At 40.1% G+C, this 16,618-nt stretch overlaps 1 protein-coding gene across 1 annotated transcript in view; it reads left to right on the forward strand.

The window, feature by feature from the left end:
* The first annotated feature begins 15,492 nt into the window (after positions 1–15,492).
* Positions 15,493–16,618, forward strand: part of VGLL3 (vestigial like family member 3) — a 48,567-nt gene continuing 47,441 nt past the window's right edge. The window contains exon 1 of the mRNA XM_064380013.1: positions 15,493–15,618. Coding sequence (XP_064236083.1) covers positions 15,493–15,618 — 126 coding nt within the window. The remainder of the gene's footprint in view (positions 15,619–16,618) is intronic.

Consider the following 16,618-nt stretch of genomic DNA (forward strand, 5'->3'; position numbering starts at 1 on the left):
ATAAATAAAAATGAACTTGCCTGAATCTTATTCATAGGGCAAAATGGGCACCATTGGCCTTTTGCTTTCTTCTGCTGCCCTGTCAAATTTGCTCCTTCTTTTTTGTTCTTATAAATGCATAGATGATTGTAACAAAGCTAGATTTTACTATTGCAGTGGTATGCACATTTTGAAGGGGGATAAATGTGAAACTCTAACCTTAAAGTTTCGAAACTCGACTATGGATAAAAAAATCCCAGGAGAATCATTCTTTGGCACCTCTGGAATTATTCAATGACAATTCTGCTGATAGAGAATTTGATGTGTTAAGAACTGGGCTCTGTAATGCGAATATTGCCCAAAAGGAGAAGAGCATCTAGAGTCAGCATGCACAGGTCCAGAGGAAATGTGAGCTGAAAGAACACACTTGCATGAAATACAGAGAAAAAAGCAGTCTGACAAGATGTTCATTATCAGGCCATTTGCTAAAAATTATTCTTAAATAAGAAAAGAAGGAAAGAGGGAAGGAAAGAAGAAAAGGAGATGGAAAACAGCAAATATGACAAGCATAAAAAAGTAGCTGAAATCATTGGCTATTTTGTTAAGATCATGCCGTTTTTTAAAAATGATGGTTATGAAAACCAGAGAGTAACCTGGGAAAATTATTAAAAGTTTAAAAGATAGTATTCAAAATTTTATGTATATTATCTAGAAAAGCTATCTCTACAATATATGCGGAATATTTGTTTCATTTTATATACTGCTATTTGCCCAGCACCTTCAACGGTATCTGACATATCATAGGTTCTCAATAAATATGTGTTGTGTGAATTTGTTGACGAATCCCTTAAATACTGGAGGAAACTATACAAATTAATGTGATAGTGGTTCTACGTTGGGATGTGGAATTATGTGTACGTTTATTTAATTTCCTGATTTTCTGAACCCTTTACTCTCTTTCCCACCTTTCTCTTCATTATATTCCTGCTGATATGCAGTAATATATATTTTCCAGTCTCCTTCTACTCAAGTGCATGTCACTATATATTTACAACCTGGAAAAAAGAGATCATTCTGTGAAGAGGGAGACTAGAATTGAACAGATTGCAATTTCTGAAAAACAAAAATCAAGACATAGAGCAGTATATACTCTGTGTAGCTACAGTCATGTCTATATCCAGGGACAGCTACATAGCACAGAAATGACTTCTCTCTGTTTTAGTCATGAGCTAGTTTTTCCATTGTACATTTATTCCACAGCTAATAAAACAGAGTCATTCTTCTTGTTTTTTAATGTTCTGCCAATGGACATACTACTAAGAACAATCAGTATGAAATAAATTCTTATACTTTTCAGATAGAATTAGTCTTTCACCATGAAGTTTGGCCAAGTCAGGCAAATTAAACCTAGACACTAAAACTTCCATTAGATATGTCACAGCACAGGCATCCTTGTAGATTCCCCGAGTAGACTGTAGTTACAGAAATCAACAAATAGTAAAACAATATGCATCAGTCTCCGGTTTTAGTCTGTTTTTAGTAGTATGTGAGCTCCGGAGACAGAACTGCACTGTTAAAACTCATATTGCAGCTTGATACATAGCTTGACGCATACAATCACAGAGACTTCTGTTTCATAATTTTTTAGCCGTCTATTAATCCAATTTACTTCTTCTAGAAATATATACTTAGGTTCCAACACTTGTTAGTTGTTTCTAAATTCTTTTGATTTAAGTTTTCTCAGGTGCCAAATAAAGGTCGTATTTGTAACTATATAATAGTAGTTAGAATTGAGTTCATATACACAGTGTTTGAACAGTCATGACATATGATAAGACCTCAGTAAGTCTTAGCTCCTTATGCTGTGGACTAGGCACTAGGGAAGGAATTGAATATTGTGATGAAGAAGGTAAGATCTGGTTTACGGTAGCTTGAAATCGAGTACGCATCATTATTGCAAGACAGTTTAATGGATCTCTAACGTTTCTGTGTATCTTGAGAATGGAAGTACTGATAGCCTTGTGTTCTATCTTTTCAGATAAGTTTCAGGTTTGTATAGAAGGCAACCTTGGAAGACAGAGAGTGTCTTCTTTGAGGACAGAGACCAGGCTTGTTTGCCGTTCATTATGAAAACAAGTAATGTCTTCCTCTGGGACAATGTTTGGGCAGGCTTGCTTGCAGCCCATTCTAAAAGCCCGAGATTTCCTAAATGTGGTATTTCTCCCTTGTAATCTAATGCAACCCTTTGCATGTGCAGGGGCCACTTCGCCCTCATCACGTAGGTTTATAAGAATTGGGACTCAGGCAACTAATGTAGATGCTGATATTTTGGTTACTACTATTGATGTAAGCAATAAACTGTCCTTTGTTTCTGATTCAGGAGTCTTTTGCCTTCTCTTAGCATCCACGAAACTAGGACAAACTAACTTGATAACATACAAGTAGGATAAAAGTCTCAGGTTCTTCACGATGCTTAAAAATCATTAGGCAGGGCCGGGCGCGGTGGCTCACGCCTGTAATCCCAGCACTTTGGGAGGCCGAGGCGGGTGGATCACGAGGTCAAGAGATCGAGACCATCCTGGTCAACATGGTGAAACCCCGTCTCTACTAAAAGTACAAAAATTAGCTGGGCATGGTGGCGCAGGCTTGTAGTCCCAGTTACTCAGGAGGCTGAGGCAGGAGAATTGCCTGAACCCAGGAGATAGAGGTTTCGGTGAGCCGAGATCGTGCCATTGCACTCCAGCCTGGGTAACAAAAGCGAAACTCCGTCTCAAAAAAAAAAAAAAAATCATTAGGCAAATTATCAGAAGTCTAAAACTGTCTACATAAATAAAAATGCATAAATATGCATATACCCTAATGTATATGGAAAAAATGAGATGGCTGAATATTATAGAAACTTTAATGTACAGTAGGATGTAGGAGTAGCAGTATCCTATTAAATTATTAAATTGACCCTAAAACGTCAAAAAATCAGGAGCAAACATAAAAATCACCTAATCAAAACAACCATTCAATTTTGAGAGACTATGCTGATCTTGCCTACCAATTTTTCTTCATTGCATGCTAGGATACCTGCACATTTGTACTCAATGAAAATACTTATGTTAAGAAATCTAAAAATAAATTTAAGGAAACATTTTTTGAATAAGTGTATTATCTTTACTGCTCAATAATTTTCATAATAGAATAGGTACTTCTGCATGGAGAATCCAGTTCATTGCTAAATATCTGTCCCAGGAAATTCTTCATTACTATATGATTCAAAGTAGGAGAATATGCTGTAATAAAATAAAAATCACAAATATTAGTGATGACATTACATAATAAAAATTTTATTTCTCCCTCATATCACCATTTCATATGTGTCAAAATGCCTGCCTTCCTCATGGCTTTTCCCTTCAAATTGTGTCTCAGGAATTGGGCTTTTCTATAATGTTGCTGTATCTAGAAATAAAATGAAAATGGCAATGTTTTCTCTGCCATACTTAATTTGAAGTAAAGTTAGATTTCTTAAATTTAATTCACTGATTCTCATTCATTCAGCTCTTGGAACAAGCAACAATGATAGCAAAAGCTTACTTACTTTTCCCCATAATATGATAGATGTTTAAATATTTATTTCCTCTTAGTCTGTTTTTTCCTTCTAGGCTAAATAATCATACTTCATATAATCAGACCTCACAGGAAATCATCCCCAGACACCTTTCCATTTTGATTCTTTTCCTAAGCCCATCCCTTAAGTTGACAATGACATTTAGAGAGTAGTACTAAGAACTGAATTCAGTATCTCAGATATTCTCAGACGAACAGATTAGATGAGCTTAAGTTTCTATGATTTAAACCCTAAAAAGTCCAGTGCCTCTAGACTTTCATATTATCTCATGAGAATTATAGGACACCAGAAAGGACATTTTTAAAAAATATGAACCGATGCTTGCCACACCTCATTCCATTTCACCCTGTTACCTCTCCTCCATTTAGGTCATCAGACAGACCCTAGGCAGGCGTTGCCTTAAGGGGAGGTGGCAGCTATGGAAACTGGAAAACAAAACCATCCAACTCCTGACTTTTCAGCTGGAAAATAAAAGCCACATAAGAGTACTCGAAGATCTTGTTTTTCTTGCCTTTGAAGAGATAAGAACTCTCTGAGCTAGAAGAAATAGGGAAGAGTTGTAAAGAAACTGAAAAGTATAGATACTGGTGAAGACATAGGAGAGGGGGCACCTCTGGCCTGTCCACTCCTCTCCTGTCCCCACCCTTGGAGTTGGAACCTAAAAGGGAAGAGGAGAAATAGAAATCTGTCGTAAGTGCAATTTTAAAGGATGGAATGCCTGTGCTTCTGCTCTCTGCCTAGCATGCCAAGAGGCGGCAACCTCCCAAGAATGTCACCATGGCAAGGGGAGAGAGTAGAGGTGGCAATGTGGTTGTCAGGACTCACAACCTGTGGCAACCACAGCATCTCCTCCATACCATGGCCCCACACATGCAATCCCCTCCACCCACACCAAATATCCTAATCACATTACAGGCAGAAGGAGAAGAGAAACATCTGAAATGTCTAGTTTAACCTCAAACCATATGTTTATCCAGAAAAGTTTGAGAAAATCTTAGAGTGATATAGTTTACTTATGCTTGACTAAGTCATCTTTTCTACCTTCATGAAGAGTGGGAATTGTATCGGGAATATGTTGTGTCTTAGAAAAATAGACTGTCAACCCTTCAGCATTTCCAGGACAGGACTTAATAATGTTCTGACAACTATAGATGCTTGTCTTGGGAATGGAAAAGGTCTCACTGTGTCTCAAAGGTGAGGGAGTTAAAATGGATTTGGATACTGAATTTGCACTTAGAAAATCAAGGTTTAAATGACCACCTCTATGTATTTGTCTTCATGATAGTTCCTCTCTTAGCGACAGTTTATCATTAAAAACATGTACATATTCTGGATTTCTCAAAGGCAGAATAAGGATATTACATGAAGTTAGTGCCTGGGAAAGGGTTTTGTATATTTAATTGCCATGCATACATCACAATGAGTCTACTTTTTTAAGGTGGCTATGGTCTTAAAATGAGGCTAAAAGGTAATGTAAGTGAAGTGATGTTACATTTTGATACTGGGTGTAGAGAGACACTTTAGTCCAGTGAATCTCAGATTTTAATGTGTGTGGGAATCCCTCTGAGGATCTTATCAAAATGCATATTTGGATTCAGCAGATTTGGGCTGGAGCCCTGAGATTATTCACTTCTAACTCAGATAACAACAATCTTGCTGGACCATAGACCAGACCTTGAGTAGCGACGCTCTAGTTAATGACTAATATTTGCATATTTCCTGAGCTTGAAGTAATAATTAACATATAACATCGTGTCTCACATTGTCCAAGAACAGCTCCCACAGTTCTTTATCTCTCCCTTTTGTTCACAGTGAGTTCCTCATATTCTCATCATATCTGAAGTTGATGATGTCATGACCTGATTATCAAATGCTCTGAAATTACTTTTAGGTTTTCTTTTTAAACTGTTATTATCCACATAGAACATGGTGTGCTCCCAGGGAAAATATAAACAAGCAGTCCAGTCTTTAAGAATTTATAAGATTTAATTCCACACAGTTGGCAGCAGGCATACCATTATTTTGGTTATTCACTTTTAAGAAACAACAAAATTTCTATTTGGATACTATAAATAAGAAAGCTGGGCAAGGATTATATTAAGGCATTAGGTGCTGTTTTATTTCAATTGGTTTGTTTACTTTCACTGTCCCTGTCCCCTTGAGATTCCAAGAAGGTGGTACATGTAGGGGACAGGTTATTATCGTCCACAGTTTTTCCTTCTAGTGAAGACCATTGTTGTCTAGAGTACAGAACATCATCTTAGACTTCAGAGATGATGTTGTGTGTTCAGTTTCTCAGAAAAACTTGTAGACAAGAGACTATGATTTCTTATAACAGAATGGCTAAAATGATCTAGAAATGGCAAAATTACATACCAACGTTCTTCAACACCCTCACTTTTGAGACATAGTGTGTACACTGGTCAAGAGCTGAACTGTGGAAACAGATTGCCTGGATGGATAACGTTGAGAAAAGAACTTAATCACTTAGTGCCTCAGTTTCCTAATTTGTATAATGGGGAAAATTATTGTTCTTACCTCGTGAGGCTGTCTTGAGGAATAAATGAGTTGTAGGTGCAAATCACTTAAGACCTGCCTACAATATTGTTGGCATTCTAAAGAAATATCATCATTACTATTTCTATTATTAGTGTTACTTTATCTTCATCAAGTTTATGTTATGGTTAGATAATTTCAGGAAGCCTGCCCCTTCCTATACCAACAAGATGAATTTGATTTTGCAAGGCCTCAAGATACAAACATATGAAGATAAGCTACTAATATTTATAGTTACTAAAGATGATGCATATCTTCTGAAATAATTGATTTTATATTTTTCGGTTGTACTATAATTGTACTATACTAAAGAAACTGCTGTAGTTAAAACCTTAGAAAATAAAAAAAAAAACTTTAAAAGTATTGCCCAACACATTCAACATTTTGACATTATTCTGTACATAAATTTTTCCAAGACATCTTGAAGACATAGTTTACTCATAAATTAGGTAATTAAGCTAAAACATAATTCAACATATATTTCTTGTATAATGTTCATATAAAAGTTCTTAGCATCTCTGTTCTTCTTATTTGGTGTTGAAAGAAATCAAGCAAGAATATTTGTAGATTAACAATCCCACAATATTCAAAGATCACAGGAATAATTGTTAAATTCAAATTAAATTCAGCAGGTATAAAATTTGTGCCTACCTTTTGTGCTGTGTGAGTCATCAAAGAGTTATCTAACTCTGCCTTTTCCCTTAAGAAATTTGTCTTTTCATTCGGGAGACAACTATGATAATGGAATTGATTGGAGCAAAATAAAGAGAAATAATAATAATTACATACAATCAAGTCTCCAAATATAAGATGCAGGCAACACAAACTATAACAGTATAAAGGAAGTCAATTTTCAAATGTTAAGATACACTTCCTAAAAGAGGTGCTGCTTATAACGGACTTTGGAAATAGATAGGATTTTGAATACATTCCAGGAATCAAAATCCACAGGGACAATAATGTCAAGATACCCTCTCCAGTGACCTATTTATACAATGAGAATAAACTGGGTAGTTGGGATGCAACTAAGTTACTTTTAAGATGTGAAGACACATGCCTACCTCATTTTTGGATCAAACACAAAACTGAAAATCTGGAAACAGCAATAACAGAACAGAAAAATTGTGTTTTCTCAACATACATTTTTTTTCATAAAAGTTATTGGCCTTCAAAGTGGTTCAAAAAACGTTTCCCTAAATACAAAGCCTCTTTTGTGCTTCTTAAATGTAAATTACTTAAAAGAATTGTGATTTTCTCTCTACCTTCTCAGCTGACACCTCTCATACAAAGTGAGAGCACATCTCATAGTCTGATTTTGTACTGGGAATTTGTGTGGGATAGCTCTTCCTCCCTGCTTTCTCTCTTCTGAATGACAGTGACATTGCCTTTGGCTTCATTTCTTCCAAAGTTTTTTTTTCTCTTTTTCTTTTTTTACTTCTTATTTTAAAATATTTAGATCAAATTATAAAAATAACATATTAAAAATGAGACATAAATGCAAACCAGATACTTCTGGCCGCTGTGATTTATTAGTCCAACTGGTCTTTGACTGTGGCTAGTTAGCCTGGTGGTTAGAACACAGTGCTAATGATGCCAAGATCAAGGGTTTAATCCCCCCGGCCTACTTATCTTTGTTCCATTCCATGGACAGAACTGTACTCATACCCAGCCCGAACTTGGTGTGAATGTATTCCGCTTGTCAGAGGCTGACAGAGACAATGTCGTTACATTAGCCCAGATTTGTCACTACCTTGAGGAAAACTAGCAAAGAAACAAACAACAAACTCAAGGTATGCGTTGAACTCATGGTCTGTCATTTGTGAAGACAGATAACCCTATTATACAATTAAGTACATATTTTTTGCTAATATTTTGAAAAATAATTACAGTTTTAACAGCACATAGTTAAATGATGAAGTCATGTTATCTGAACATTTGTTAGACTAACCTGTATTTTTTAAATTTCGTTAATTAACAAATAATAATGGTATACACTTAATGGTGTACAATGTGATGTTGTGATATATTGTAGAACATAGAATGTGTATATATTGTGGAATGATTAAATCAGGTTAATTAACATATGTCACCTGACTCTGCTGATGGAGCCTAAGTAGTGTCTTGACATCTTTTCACCTCACCTCACTATTTCTCATCTTGGATTCTTCTATGTTCAAGTATCTATAAAATATACTAGTAATATAGTATCATAAATGTATATTTGCATATATGTGTGTGTGTGTGCATGCATTCTAGTGAAGTCCTATAACTAGCCAAATTCATGAAAATTTTTATTATAAAATTATGAAAATAAACTTTTAACAGAAAGAGTGTGCTGATTCTTTCAGGAATATGTGCTAGTGGTAGATATAGGTGCTAAGAGAGGGTCCTGGCCAACCCTGGCTGGGTTCCCAGTGAATAAAAACCTTGTGTGAAGCAGGTGCTACCATTTGCCATGTGTCTCTGCTGAGTCAACCAGAAATATTTAAAGCCTCACTTTTCATTACATAAATCAAACCATGAAGATTGAAAATAGTCCATCATTACTTGTTGCAGTTGAAACCCCAGCCTCAGGTCTTTATATGAGGTGTACTCTAACAACCTCATAAGAGTCATTAATAAGAGAAGGGAGTACTTCACTAGATGTTGTAAACTCATCAGGAAAAAAAAAATACCACCTTGAATTAGAGTACGAATAAAATCTCTTCAAGAAGTATTATTACCTAAGGACGAGGGAAGGGCACAGGACCAAACACTAAGACACTCAGTGTTTAAAGTTTAGGTAGAGGAGGGTGTAGCAAAGGAAAGAGGAAGAATAGCCAACGCATAAAGAAACAGATTAAGACAGGAGGATACCATGTAAGGAGATCAATAGAAGAGAAGGGATGAATTCCCAATGGCAAAATTAATAAAGCATCAATTAGGATGAGGTTTAAACAGTTACCTTTGAATTGAGCAACATGTTAATTACTGCTGACCTTAAAACACTTTGGGGGGTGATGCAGCAGAATAGAGAATAGAAATGGAGAAAGCGGATACAGTGGTATTGGAGAGATTTGAGGATGGTGGACAGGACAGGAAGCAGTAGTTGCAAGAGGACAGGGGAAGCACACTTAGAGAAACACAGTAAAGTTGCAGTGCCATTGAGGAGGGCAGGAGACCCTGAAGGACAACTGGTTAAAACGATCTTCATGCTTACCTGCGAGTTTTGATCTCCTGTTTTTACTTCTGGCCCATGGCACTATTGGTATCACTCTTTGACCCAGGCAACTAGAGTTCCTCCCCGGCCCTGAGCTTTAGAGTACCCCTCACTGGCCCTCTTCCTATTGTGCCTTTCCCCGTAGGAAATTATAGGGCAAAGGGGACTTGCTCACCTAAAATCTCTTCTAGCATCCTCTTCCCCATCATACCATTGTATTTGAGTTCTATTATTGCCATAACCAATTATCACAAACTTAGTGGATTAAAATAAGGTAAATTTATTTTCTTATGGTTCTGGAAATCAGAAGTACAAAAACAGGGCTCACATGTATCAGCAGGGCTGTGTTTTCTCTGGAGACTTTAGGAAAACCCATTTTCTCACCTTTCTCTGCTTCTAAAGGCTGCCTGCATTCCTTGGCTCATGATTTGATTACCTTCCATCTTCAAAACTAGCAATGGCCTGTAGAGTCTTTTTTCTTTCTTTGCATCACTATGAGAGACTGTTCTCTGTCCCTTGCCTCACTCATATGAGGAGGCCCACCTCATAATTATTACACTGGGCCCACCAGAGCATCAGGCTTATCTTCTTAAAACCCACTAATTAGCAAGCCTTAATTCCATCTGCAATCTTAACTCCCCTTTTCTAAGTAACAGAACACATTCAAGAGTTCCAGGAATTAGAATGTGGACATCTTTGGGGAGGGGCATAATTCTGCCTAGAACAACTATGTTTCTTTAGTCACGGCCTGACAATTTCCTGCACAGATGACGCAGGCCCATTTCCTCAGAGCCATGGTTCCTAGAGCAGGCTGCATTATCAATGGGTTCAGCTTAGGGTGAAGGGCTGATCAAAACTCAGCTGTTTGGTAGCTGCAGGCAGGTAGGGAAGAGATTTAAATACACAGTTTGAGATATCAACATGCATGCACTGCAGGACCTGGGGAGTTTTCTTACATTGGGACCTCAAGTTAAAGGTAGCCATAGCTGTCACCACTCAAAAAATAAGCTGCCCTTACTTTTTTACCCTATCTTTTCCAAAAACATATTAGGAAAACCTACTTCCTGTTATCCCTCCAAATAAAAGTAGTTTAGTGGGCCCACCTCACTAAATTCCACCTGGATAATTTGGACACAAACATTTTGAGAAATCTATTGGTGGGGGGAGGGGGAAATGTAGTGACTGAAGACCCATGATTCAGAAGAGTTGGGAATGTTTAAGTTCATTCAGGTCAGGTTCCACATCAGAATTGAACCAGGAAAGTGTGAAAGGAGAAAGCATAGAAGGGTAAACTTTGAGGAACTTCAGCTCAGAACTACTTAGAACTAAATTCCATACCCTTGCTGCTTTTCCAAGTAATGGTGACACCCTTACATAGTAGAGATGACAATGAGTACACCAGTGGTCAGATCACATTCCCTGATCTGAGTGACTCACTCTTGCTGAATGGAATTGACCTGCATCCCCACCCCATATACACACTCCTCTTCTGCAACTCCAACTTGACTCAAGGATAATCTGATCAAAAATTTCTTCTTTTGTGTATGTATATATATGCATAAGTAAACATCTAGGAATATGTACACATATGTATAATGTATGTATGCATATCCATATGCATATGTATTTGTTTATATATCCTTACTGCGGGGTTAAGAAAAGAGAACTAAATCAAGAGTCAAGAGAAATGGGACTTTGGTTATACTTCTGCCACTAGTTCCCAAGAGGACATCAACCAGATTACATATTTACTTATTTATGAAAGAGGACATTTTAAACTAGATGATCCTTTCCATTATTTTCCATTTCAAAACCCTAAATAGCTACCTAGGGAAAGTCAGGTACATCTACTTTCCAACTAGAACTCAAATGTAGGTTTCGTTAACATGAATTATTTGAATTCTGATTAATGACCTCACTAAGACTGCAGCCTTTGACAAGCTATTTTCTCTCTGTGTCCATTTTTCTAGATTCTAAACCTAGGTAGAATTAATCTTTACTCTCTTATTTTCTTCCATCAGTAAAATACAGAAACAAAGAGAGGTATCAGAAAAGATACTGAATTGTGGGAAGATTTTGCCAAACACCTACAGACTTGCATGTCTATGACTTATTAGTACCAAAGGACTTTTCTTTGTCATGGAATAAATATTTGCAACACCCTAGAGGCCATGTGTGGCCTGGAAGATGCAGCAATGGGGGGTATGGACATGTTGAACCATGCTCTGGCTTTATTTTATCATTCAAAAAATGTATATAGAATGTTTTCTAAGTGTTAGATATGGAGATGAACACGATATAAATAACCTCTGCCAAAGTCTAACTAAAAAGACAGATATTGAACTCATAATTGCACAAAAAATAATCAACTACAGATGTAAGTTATTTGAAAAAAAGTTGGAGCAATTAAACGTTTGAACAGGGGTTCTGGTATCAAGAAGTGGCTGTCCTCACACACTTGCTCTGTCGCCTAATTCAGTCACTTTATATTCCAGGTCCTATTTTTTTTTTAACATCATAAGGATTTTCTCAATCTAACATACAGTAGAAAGCCAAAAACAGAGTTTGAAATGATATTCTGCATTATAGACCTCACTGATTTCATATGTGTTCAGATCCCCCCACAAATTCGTAAGCTTTTCTAATAATTTTTGCTTCTCCTCCTATTATACTTTACTTATTCAGAATGTTTATTAAGCCAGGCATAATGTGATTGAAATTTAGAGATAAAAGTCACAGCCTCTCCTCTCAAGCAGCCATGGTCGTATTGGGGTGACACGTAAATAAGCAATTGCAAATCAAGTAGTTATTATTAGTATGATGCAAGCAGCATTCATAAAAGTATGAGAGCTGATGAAAATAGAGGCATTAAAGCTGATCCTCATCGGATGTTTTGGAAGACAATTACCTGAAGAGCAAGAAGGAGTTAACAAGTGATGAAGGTGGGGGATGTGTTGGTGTAGACGTCCTGCATATATGTAAAATGACATGCTGGTAGAAAGTACAACATCTTCTTTGCAGAATGCAGATCTCCATTCAGATAACTGGTAAACATTCGCAGGAAGTAATGACATAGGCAGGGGCCAGAATCTGAAGGTTTGAATTGTTGTTTCTACAGGCTGTGGGATGTGACTGTGAAATTTTAAAAAGAAGAATGAATCATCATTGCACAGCTGGATTTGCAGTGGCTGGGACATTAAAGAGTAGTAGTATAAACTATGAAGAATGGGGAGAAGGTCGATCCTGGGGCCTGGAAATCACTAGGGGTCTCTTGCAGGAGTCTGAGTGGGAGATGACCAGTGATAAGGAGTCACTAGAAATGTAAAATGTTGGGTCAATTTAACTCCAAGGCCAGGTGTGGGGACTGTGAGGAGAGGAAAGGAGTGCCGGAAGATTCCCACACTTGTAGCTGAGGCAACTTGTAGGTGGAGAGTTTCAGTAGAGATGAAGATTAAAAAAGAGGATCAAACTGGGGACGTGACATGATCAGTGCTATCGGGATCGAGGTCCTATGCAGAGCTACCTAGAAAGAACTGAATGGATAAGTCTGAAATATAGGAAAGGGGTCTGATCAAAGGATGTCAATTTGGGAAAAGATAATAATAAACATTTAAAGTAAATCATGAAACATTATTGCTAGAAATACTCTTGCACTACAAAGAGCACAATTTAAAGTCCAAACTGTGCAAGCCCTTAATAAATATGCTTTTAATTTTCAGTAGATAAAATAATGAGTGAATAGAAACTGTGACGGTGTAGAAAAAAGTTCCTATCCAGTTTTTTTTTTTTTTTTTTAGACAGAATCTCGCTCTGTCACCCAGGCTGGAGTACAGTAGCTCAATCTCGGCTCACTGCAACCTCCGCCTCCCGGGTTCAAGCGATTCTTCCGCCTCAGCCTCCCGAGTAACTGGGACTACAGGCGTGTGCAACCATGCCCGGCTAATTGTTTGTATTTTTAGTAGAGATGGTGTTTCACCATGTTAGCCAGGATAGTCTCGATCTCCTGACCTTGTGATCCACCCACCTTCTGGATCCCAAAGTGCCGGGATTACAGGCGTGAGCCACCGCACCCGGTGTCCTATCCAGTTTTTATAGTGTGAATGTGTGTATGTGCATGTATGTATATACATGTGTATGTATCTGTGTAGTTAGACATACACACAGACACTTAACATAAACATTAACAATATGAGAACTGTATATCTATATTAGTCTTCTAGGGCTGCCATAAATACCACGAACTAGGTGGCACCCCCCAAAATTAATTTTTTCATAGAAGGCTAGAAGCACAAGATAAGTTGTGGTCAGTGTTGGTTTCAAGGTGAGACCTTTCTTCCTGGCTTGTAGGCAGCTGCCTTCTCACTAGGACTTCAGATGATCTTCCCTCCGTGACAGAGCAAAGAGAGAGGGAATGGGGTTTGGTGGATAGATAGATATCTCTGGTGTGTTTTTCTCTTCTTATAAGGACCCTAGTCCTATTAGATTAGAGCCCTGCCTTTAAAATCTCATTTAACCTTAAAAACCTCCTTATATGTCCTATTTTCAAATACAGCTGTAATATAAGTTAGGGCTTCAGTATATAAGTTTTTGGAAAGATATAATTCAAGCTATTAAACATTAGTACATTTGACTTCCAAACTGACTTTTTCTCTGAGAAAGAATAGCCTGTGAAAATGACAGATTGCTTTAAGTCATAAAAGAGGATGCCTACGTATAAGGAGAGATATGTTTGCTGAATCTCAGAGCTAGAGTTTGCTCATTTATAAAATGAGGCCCAGTGCAGCCTCACGCCTGTTATTCTAGCACTTTGGGAGATCGAGGCAGGAGGATCACTTGAGCTCAGGAGTTGGAGACTGGAATAGGCAACATAGCAAGACCCCTTCTCTACAAGAAGTTTTTTTTTAATTACCTGGGCGTGGTAATGCAGGCCTGTAGTACCAGCTACTCCAACAGGTGAGATGGGAGGTTCTCTGCAGCGTGGGGGTGGCAGCTGCCATGAGCTGTGCTCATGCCACTGCACTCCAGCCTGGGTGACAGAGGGAGACTCTGTCTCAAAATAAATTTTGAAAAGTGAGCATAATTCTTTCTGATGATTATGTCAGGATACAAGTATATTCTCACATATTTATTTTTCCTCATTTTGGGGAGGGTTAGATCCACTTGCAAATACATAAATCTTTAGTAACTGAATGAGCTTAATCAATTACTCTCTATTGCTCTATGAAAACCAGACTGCAAAAGCCAGAAATGGTGGACGTCCCACAGGAGAGTCGTATCATGAAGATGTAAACTTAAAGCAGAGATTGCGTGTGGAAAACGGTGCTGCATTCTTGGCATGTGCGCACTTGCAGTGATCTTAACTTTCACTTATGATTATTTCTAATGTAGGAGGTAATCCCCGTGTATTCTGCGCCTGCCCTGTTTTATCGCTTTGTACACTTGGCTTTCGTTTGGCCCCAGCCTCTGAGTCGGCGTTCCCTGTAAAAGCTCCTTGGAGTTGGGAAGCCCTCGCCCTGGCGGCCAGGTGACACAGACAGGGTGGGAAGCTGCTGAGCCTCGAGGGCGCGGAGCCGCTGCATACCATTCTCCTCCCACCATCGTCCCGTGCTGGAGGCGGAGAGCGCTGCAAACTTCGCTCCAATCCGCAGCCGGCCTTCCCCGGGGTCCCCCTGCAGGGTGACCCGCCCGCTGCCAAGCGAGTTAGAGAGACTTTGCAAAGCTCCGCGTCAGAGCCTGGGGAGGCGAAGGGCCCCGCTCCCGGGCGTTCCCTCCCCCTTGCCCCCGCCTCCCGGTCCTCGCACCGCCTGGAGCGCCCGTGATAGGACGAGCCCAGGGCGCGCATCGTGTGTATGCGAAGCACAGCGCGGGCTCCCCACGGCTGCCCGACCCGGGCTGGGCTGTGGCTGTGACTCGCGCGAGCCGGACGCCGTCATGCCGCAGCGGGCGGCTGCGTCCCCGGGCCGCTATATAAGCGCGGCAGGGGACACCCGGAGGGGCTGAAGATGAAGGTGCCCGCGCGCGCGCCCCCGCTGACTGCCAGTCCCCCTGGAGCCCGCGGCCGCCCGGGACCCGCCTTCGCCGCAGCAGCAGCTGGAGCAGCGACACAGGCGGCGGCTCGGGGGCCGCCACTGCCCCGGCTGCCATGAGCTGTGCGGAGGTGATGCATCACCCGCAGCCGTACGGAGCGTCCCAGTACCTGCCCAACCCCATGGCGGCGACGACCTGCCCCGCAGCCTGCTACCAGCCGGCGCCCCAACCCGGCCAGCAGGTGAGTCACCGACCGGGCAGCCCGCCTGGGGCGGGGGCGAGGGGCACCACGGGGACCGGTCTGGGGCTCGGCGGCGGCCCGCAGGCACGCGTGGCGCGGAGGATGCTCCGGGACCTGCGGGAGCGTCCTCGAGCAGAAAGCAGTCCCAAGAGAGCCGGAGGAGAGGCCGTGGCTCCGGGAAGGGAGCGCGGCGGGGCGGACGGGCGGGCGAGGCATGACCCGGCGGGGGCTTCATTGAGCTGTGCTCGCCGGAGCTCAGAGGCTGCTCCTCACAGCCACCCCAGCTCTTAGGACTCAGTTCTCTGAAGCTCACCAAGGGCATCTGTCTTAGGACTATGTGAGTAAACTTCCTTTAAACCAACTATTTTATTTGTTTGGAAAGGTGGAGTGTTTTAGGGTTTTGTTGATGAAGAAGATGAAGTGTGCTGACAGAGTTCACAAAACGATCTGGGACTTTAATGGGGGAACATTGGTCTAGCCTAATGTCTATGGGGTGTTACTAGAACTTCTCCATAGAGCCCTTCTCACTGTGACTGTGACTTAGAGGACAGGGATGGATTAAGGTTGTTCATTCATTTTCTCATCCCAGCAAAGCGCAGAGCTTTAGTGTTGCCTGTTGACAGTGTGTCCCTCAACCAAGAGGTTGTTACCTTGGATCTCTGGATGCTGGGTCTCCACTCCTCCAAGAGTAACTGAAGATGCCTATAATAAGGGGACGTGAACTGAGGAGATGATATAGTTACTTTAGAAGGAACCGCAGAGTGCACGAGGTGCCCTTCAACGTTACTCTCTGGATTCAACAGAGTGTGCCAAGGCTTAGTTAGTACTACATTAAAACAAAAAGTGCGTGTGTCAAGGGCTGTACCAAAATAGAGTCCACCTCAGACTATGGGAGTTACGGTTGGTGGATTTGGAGAAACTTAAAAAGTATAACTAGATTTGGTTAGGAAATTACTATCCATAGAATGCATTGATTTATTTCTTTCTACTTTGTTAGGAA

Source organism: Aotus nancymaae, unplaced genomic scaffold, assembly GCF_030222135.1.
Source record: "Aotus nancymaae isolate 86718 unplaced genomic scaffold, 86718_ANA_hifiasm-v0.15.2.pri h1tg000022l_1, whole genome shotgun sequence".
NCBI classification, from domain to species: Eukaryota; Metazoa; Chordata; class Mammalia; order Primates; family Aotidae; genus Aotus; species Aotus nancymaae.